Source organism: Mesoplodon densirostris, chromosome 2 (assembly GCF_025265405.1).
Source record: "Mesoplodon densirostris isolate mMesDen1 chromosome 2, mMesDen1 primary haplotype, whole genome shotgun sequence".
NCBI lineage: Eukaryota > Metazoa > Chordata > Mammalia > Artiodactyla > Ziphiidae > Mesoplodon > Mesoplodon densirostris.
The window spans coordinates 145,275,091-145,283,080 of NC_082662.1; the positions used below are offsets into that span (position 1 = coordinate 145,275,091).

The 7,990-nt window shown below is 50.2% G+C and overlaps 1 protein-coding gene across 1 annotated transcript; it reads left to right on the top strand.

Annotated features, from left to right (window-relative positions):
- The first annotated feature begins 827 nt into the window (after window positions 1-827).
- On the top strand, window positions 828-2,887 carry MYOG (myogenin). The gene is made up of 3 exons (XM_060088467.1): window positions 828-1,298; window positions 2,071-2,152; window positions 2,766-2,887. Exons 1-3 carry the CDS (start codon window positions 828-830, stop codon window positions 2,885-2,887), a joined length of 675 nt encoding a protein of 224 aa, XP_059944450.1.
- The last annotated feature ends 5,103 nt before the right edge of the window (window positions 2,888-7,990 follow it).

Sequence of the window (7,990 nt, forward strand, 5' to 3'; positions counted from 1 at the left end):
TAGACTGTAAGTTCTCATCTCTGCTCTGACCCTGGCCAGCTGTATTAAAGAGAAAACTTCCACTGATACATACCAAAAAAGAAAAATAAGACCAAAAGATTCCTTTTGCCTCAATGTATCCCCAATCACATGAGACTTAATAGACATATGATGTCAAAGCTTCTTTGAAAACCCAGAAGTGGAATCCATCTGCCAATCCTTGTCACCTCGGACACTGAGTATCAATATATGCCCCAAATTTAAAGCACTCTCACCCTCTGGGAGGGGAATCTTTCTAAGAGTTTCATCTGACTGATACAGTCTGGGTAAGGTGTTGTGAGGAAGCAGGGGGATGAATCAGTTGACTTCTTAAGGCCCCTTGCAGCCTAAACCTACCCCTTCCGTACTCCTCCCTCCACCCCCATCCCGCCTCTTTGGGACTAGAAGCAGGCGGGCCGCCCAGCTAGGAGTAATTGAAAGGAGCAGATGAGAGGAGAATGTGTCCTCCCCCACCTCCCCAGCCCCCATGGAGGCTGTTGAGAAATGAAAACTAGTCAAATTACACCCTATGGCCTCCCTACCCGTGCACAAGAGCCGGATGGGGGTAGGCTGGCTGGGGGCAGGGGTGGGGGTGTGCAGGGGGAGAGGGAAGGGGAATCACATCTAATCCACTGTAAACGTCTTGATGTGCAGCAACAGCTTAGAGGGGGGCTCAGGTTTCTGTGGCGTTGGCTATATTTATCTCTGGTTCCATGCCAGCGGGGAGGGTTTAAATGGCACCCAGCAGTTGGCGTGAGGGGCTGCAGGAGCTTGGGGGCTGGTGGCAGGAACAAGTCTTTTCTGACCCCATGGAGCTGTATGAGACATCCCCCTACTTCTACCAGGAACCCCACTTCTATGACGGGGAAAACTACCTGCCCGTCCACCTCCAGGGCTTCGAGCCACCGGGCTATGAGCGGACTGAGCTCAGCCTGAGCCCCGAGGCCCGAGTGCCCCTCGAAGACAAGGGGCTAGGGACCCCCGAGCACTGCCCAGGCCAGTGCCTGCCGTGGGCGTGTAAGGTGTGCAAGAGGAAGTCGGTGTCTGTGGACCGGCGGCGGGCAGCCACGCTGAGGGAGAAGCGCAGGCTCAAGAAGGTGAATGAGGCCTTTGAGGCCCTGAAGAGGAGCACCCTGCTCAACCCCAACCAGCGGCTGCCCAAGGTGGAGATCCTGCGCAGTGCCATCCAGTACATCGAGCGCCTGCAGGCCCTGCTCAGCTCCCTCAACCAGGAGGAGCGCGATCTCCGCTACCGAGGCGGGGGCGGACCCCAACCAGGGGTAAGTGGCCATCCCACCCACCTGCCCCAGGGGGAGGGGGGACAGGAGGCACCTGGACAGCCTTGGAGGACCCCGCGGTGGGGCTCAGTCAGATGGCTAGAGTAGGAGGCAGACAGGGTCTTAGGAGGCTGCAGGATGCCTTCCTTTGTTAGAGCTAGGCTGCCCAGCTGACCTCCTGTGTCTCTGTGTCCTTTCCAGACAAGACAAAGGCAGTGGGGAGAAGCAGCATGTGGAGGGGGGTGGAACAGGACTGAAGGAGGGATCCAGGAGCGAGTCCAAAGTCAGCTGGATGAGGGGGAAGACAGGGCCTAAAAGTCAAGGCCAAGTGTACCTGAGAAGACTGCTTTGCCCCTCACCCGACCCCCTCCTGGATATGGCTGAGCAGAGAGCAAACCCACTCAGTCTCTCTCATGGAACCCCAACAGGCCTGCACAAAAGTGGCCCTGGTTGGGCCAGACATTCTGCCTCCTTCACCCTTATCCCAGGGTCAAGAAAACCACAGACCCCCTTAGGCTGGGTGTCCTATGAGGGCAGAATCACCACGCAGGATGGATGCTAGGAATAGCCCTGAAGCAGGGGCTCTGTGGCCAGAGAAAGGCATGAAAGGAGGTGATTTTGAAGATTCTGGAACAGGGGGTGGGCCAGGCTGGAGGGCTGCAGCTTGTGGCCCACCCTCCAACCCCACCACAGGTACTTCTGCCCATTGGAACTGGACAAAGAGACCACCAAGAATGGCGGTGCCCTGACCTTGGGCCTTTGCCCTGTCTTGCAGGTGCCCAGTGAATGCAGCTCCCATAGTGCCTCCTGCAGTCCAGAGTGGGGCAGTGCACTGGAGTTTGGCCCCAACCCAGGGGGTAAGTGAGACCAGGACCCTGGTTACTTTGACTCAAATCCCACGGGCTATCTCTAAGCCCAGTTCTCCCCTCTTATCTTACTCCCTGCTCTAGTCCTCTTCCCTTGGCCTCTCTAGGGACCTTTTGAACCCAGGGCCCCAAACGGTGGGCTAGAAGGCCATGTGCCTCCCTGAAGTCTTGACCAGCTAAAGAGTTGTCTAGGCCTCCTGCAACTCCCCAGTTGGCGCCTGGTAGATGACCTTCCCCACGGAGAGGACAATGTCCCTGCCCCAAGGGTCCCTGGGAATTGCTGAGTCAGTGCTGCAAAACTGGGCCAGCAAAGGGCAGTTCTAGTCTCCCAGGATACACCATTCTGGCTCCACTTCGGAATAACTGCTTCCAAATTCTAACCCCACCAGGGGATATCAGAGAGGACACACTGGCGTTCGCACACACATACGTACACACACGTGCACATAGCACTAGGAAAGGCATGGGCTGGGGAGTAGGACCCTGAGCTTTTCTCACCCATCTGTCCAGGAAAACCTGTGCCACTCCAAAGGGCTCAGCCCCTGTCTTGGGTCTTAAGACACTTTTATCACCCAGGTAACATCCTCCTACCTTCTTCTTACAGATCATCTGCTCACAGCTGACCCTACGGATGCCCACAATCTGCACTCCCTCACCTCCATCGTGGACAGCATCACAGTGGAGGATGTCGCTGTGGCCTTCCCAGATGAAACCATGCCCAATTGAGATTGTCTGCCAAAATGGGCAACCATGAGAGCCCCCCAAGCTGGACACAGATGCCACCACTTCTGCAGCAGGGCTCTCCTAAGCCAGGCTGCCCTGATGCCAGGAAGCCAGCCTTGGGGCTGCCAAATGCCAGACTATCCCCCTCCTCATCCATATAAGGTTAACCCACCGCCCAGAGAGGGAATGGATGCTCTCATTTAGCTAACTCCTTAGAGCAGAGAGCAGTTCTGTTTCCAGGGAGATAAAGCAGGGGACCGGAGTGCCCCCTTGTGTAAGCCCCCTGGCTCAGGGGGCAACTCAGGAGCTTCCCTTTGATCATAATGCAGCCTCCAATTCCACCCCCTGAAAAGATACACTTTGAGAGACAAAGACAGTGTCCTGACCTGGACAAACTATGTACATCTCCTGTTGTTGTCTCTTCCTATGCCAGGGTTAGGCTGGGCCTGCCCTGAATTGAGAGAAGGGAGAGGAACAATCCTCTGTTCCCAAGTCACTGGGGGGGCCAAGCTTTTGCAGTGAATGCTGGGAACCTTCCAATGGTTTTATGTTTTGTTTTGTTTTGTGTGTTGTTTGTAAAGCTGCCATCTGACCAAGGTCTCTGTGCTGAAGTTGCCAGGGACAGGTGGGGGTGGGGGGTGGGCAGGGACTCCTGGGGTGATTTATTTTGTTAACTAAGCATCGTGTGGTTTTGCCATTGTTTTGTATATTTTTCTTTTTTGCTAACTTATTTGGATTTCTTTTTTAAAAAATGAATAAAGACTGGGTGCTAGAAGAGTGTCTGTGATGATATAGAGGGAGGAGATGACGAACGCTATAGCCTCTCCCACCTCAGTGGTCCAGACACGTGGCAGGGCCAGGGCTTGTGGAGCAGATGGGGCTCCAAAAGCGTCAGAGGCACCATGTTGCTGGTGGTCACTAGGCGCTGGGATCCCTGCTCTTTTTACCATTACAAAGGAGGCTAGGTCTGGTCCATTGGCTGGGCAAAGACAAGATTCTACAGAAATCCTTGTGGGACATGCAGGAAATTCTGTTGAGCATTCTGTTGCACTTTGATTCATAGACACTGTTCACAGTCTACTGCACTCCATCTTATACCCCAATAGGTCCATTCCCTTCCAATTAACTGAGCATGTTCATATGTCTAGCACTCAGGCCACAGCCAGCAGACAGGGGTGTAGAGCTGGAATTTGTGGGTTTCCCCTCTCTAATCCCTGCCTCTCCTCTGGTGCCACATTAGCAGGAGTCCTGTGAGGAAGTGGGAGGTAATTCAATCAGGGTGATTAGGGTCAGACACTATCACTTTCTTCCAGGCCAACTAGCATGTCCCCTCACCACACCCTTCCATTCCTCCAGGCTGCAAGAGATTCTGGTCCCTGTCTACAGCTCAGAGGATGAAGGCAATTCTGCTTGGGGTAGGGGAAGGGGCTTACAAAGGAAACAAAGCTGGGGCTCTCCTCATATGGGATGCTATTTTCCAAAGACTGGCTTCCTGAGGGGGAGAAGGTGGGTGAAGAATTGGGGAGAAAGAATTTGGATAGAGATCGCATAATATTAACTGAGAAGGCATCAGGAGCTAGAATTTGAATGGACTAAAACCTTTATTAATTCCAACTGCTTCACGCTAAACGTGTCTGATTTATTGCATCTTACAAGTTTTAGAATCATTACAGAGGTCAGGGAATTCAGAGTGTGGTACATTCCAGCCTGCATTCAATTCTTCAGGGCCCTTTATAAAACACTTAATGCAGTTTTATCAACCAGGCCCTGATACTCATTCTGCACTTGCTCTGGGCTCAGCTGGGCCGTCTCTACCACACCTGTCCTCTTGACTTGCTCCTGGAGAGGGGAGTCAACACACTGCTCCCAGAGGTTTCTCCAGAAACTCCATTTAAGCAAAAGGTGAAGTAGGCTCACAGAACTCAGGTGAGGGTGCAGAAGGGAGGGTCCCCCCCCCAGGGCATGCTCATCCCAAACCACCAGTCAGGGCTGGGCCTGTTGGGAATTATAAACTGGCCTAATCTGTCCCCATCTGTGGGATTTTCTTCTTGGGTTTTTGTCATTGTGTTTACAGCTGTGGACAGGGAATGTTGCCTGCCATTCCAGTAAACAACAAATGTTGCCTGCCATCAAACTATCATCCACTGTAGTGGCAAAGTACTCCCTGAGGGGAATCCAGGATGGAGAAAAAACAGGAGGCATTATGTGCTTTAGATACTGGCCCTAGATTGTTAAGATGCATACCTAAGGAATAATTTCAATGAGCCTGGACTCTTGCATCTTCCCATACATAGAAAAGCACTAAAATCATTCATTTGATATGCCTGTTTTTTGGGATTAGCAGTAATCTTTGACATCTGACTACATTTTTTTTTTCAGCAAAAACTCCAATATATCCTGGCTCCTCCCTTAACTCTTCAGAACGGTTCCTCAGAGCTATCTGAGAGGCTGTCTCCTGGGCTATAGTCCTCAGGAAGTTCCCTGAGTAAAACATATCTTGCAACTTTTAGGTTGTGCATTTTTCTTCATTTGACACAGTTTTACCTTCTTGGAAAGGCTGGAGAGGAATACCTAGGTCACTGCCACAACTCTTAGCTCTCCCTGGCTTACTGCCCTTGGAGATGAGGAGAGTAACATGTGTAGATGCAACACCTTGGCTGTCCAATCTATACTCACTCCCTTATTATGCACCAATAATACTGAACTACCCATTCAAGGGGGATCTTCTCCCCTCGGGTTCATTTCCCCTGCCCCTGGTACCTCCCAAGCTCCTAGAGTAGATACAAGCCTGCTGCCTTCAGTTGCCCTCCTTCTTACTGTGGGCTTGGTCTGGCCAAGAGAAAGGCACTCATCTCTCCTAAGGAACTGATAGGCTCTCAGGTTGCTGGATATATTTTTTAAGTTTGTTCCTCTTCAGTTACCATGTCAGTTGGAATCTGAGGTTCATATTCATAATCTGTTACGAATGAACAGTTCTAAGCAATGGCTATTAAGGTCGATTGTTCCTGCCCATTGTCAGGTGTAGTCATTGTCTGCTTATTTCTTTTTCAGTCTTTTAAGTCCTTAAGCCTCCAACCAGGAAGAAACAATTTGCTGGAACCTCACATGTGTGAATGGCAAACTTTGCCGAACTGGAGCCCAGCCTCACTCATTATTTTCACAGAAGAAACATTTGTCATCAAAGCACAGGGACTTTCTTAAATTAACAAGTGCTTGACCTGCACAACTGAATTACAGATAAGACTCCAATTAATGAGTAATGAGTGACAGTTCTTTGGGGAAATTAGCTTAAATCTGGTCTCCAGTGGAAGCACATGCAATAAATCAAAGTTAAACAAATGTTGCCTAATAATGGACTTTAGGGAATCTGCTAGAATAAAAAGATAAGATTTGAAATTGACATACCAATTGTCAGTGTGTAGAGAGGAACTTCTTGGAGTGTTTAGATAATTAGTGTGAATTGCAGAATGCTTAAAGTACTATTTGCTGCACTCCAATAAACATCCTTAGGTATCTAACTTCTCAAAGTAACCTATTTGGCAGACTGAAAAACCTTTTTAAGTGCTGCAGGTATAGTAGTAGGAGGTTGGACCAACTGGAGAGGGAGGTAAAGGGGGTAAAACGGAGGGTGAGAGAAGAGGGGCCCCCTCAGCTCAGGTATCTGTTTCTTGGATAAGACCCACCATGTCACGTCCCCTGGACTCGTCTGAATTCCTGGTTTCTGGGCTCCAGGCTAGGGCAGAGATGCCTGCAGGTGAGCTCAAGCTCAGAAAGAACTGAAGGCTGTGAATTGGGCTAGGATCTTGGCTAAGGAGGCACCACCTAGGCCCAAATGGGATCCCCAAACCCCACAGCGATTCTGGCTGTCCCTCACTGCTCAGCCACAGGCAACCAGCTGATCCAGATTCTCTGCCTCTCACTCTGCTGGGACCATTCCTAAGGAAGGCAAAGGAAAGTGTTCTAGGAAAGAAACCTAGAGTCTTCTTTCTTTTTTACAAATACTGACAGAAACATGATGTTGGGGTCTCATCTCAAATGCAGCATGTCCAATATCAAGCTCACATTTTCACACAAGCCTGTTCCCTCTACATTCCCCACCCCAGTAGATGGCAACTCTGGGAAACTGTGGTTTTCCTGGATTCCTTCAGATCTCACTCCTGTAGCCAGCTGCTCACCAAGGCTGATCAACTCTACCTTTGATCATTGAGAGGGTGGGAGGGGACCCCCAGAGGCTTGTAGGCACTAGGCCAGCATCTTCCCTTGCCTGTTTGGCCTCCCTGAGTCACAAGTTGCCTTGTCTTGCTCCCATCCTGCCATCTGTGCCCATGGACCCTGCCATCCTGAATCATCAGTGGGTCAGTTAGCCTTGGAGAGGATACAAGGCTGGACAGTGGATTATGCTGCCCTCAGGGAGTTCACCATTCAGATGAACAGAAGAAACAAGGCTCCATGAAAATCATCAGTGGGTCAGTTAGCCTTGGAGAGGATACAAGGCTGGACAGTGGATTATGCTGCCCTCAGGGAGTTCACCATTCAGATGAACAGAAGAAACAAGGCTCCATGAAAATCACAGGAGCCAAGTACCGCATGAGTGGTACAGATGTAAGAGTTTGAGAAAGGGAGCTGCGAGAGGCTTAACTTCAGGGCAGGGTCTTGGGCTCACTTAAAAGAGAAGCAAGTAATATCTGTTAAGCACTCCTGGAACTGGGCCAGAAGTTTTAACAAACATCTGCACATCTATCTTACCAGCTGCATGGTCTCAGCTTTAGAATTTCTTGTTCTGCAAAACGGTGATGATGATACATCACAGGGTTGGGAGGATTTAATGAGCTAATACATTTGGCATGCTTAGAACAGTGCCCGGCACACAACAGTTCTCAATAATTTTTAGATTTATTTAATAATAATCCTTATAAAAACCCTCTGAGATAAGGTTGGTTCATTTATTCATTCAAGTATATACCTAACCCTAAAGGAGCTTCCCCACAGTCCAGTGGGAAACAGACAAAGAGAGGACAATGACTAGGCAGCATCACAGTGTGCACAGAGTGCCAGGGGCGCAAAAGGTTGCTGGTTATCTAATTCTTCTGAGGGGAGGCAGGCAAT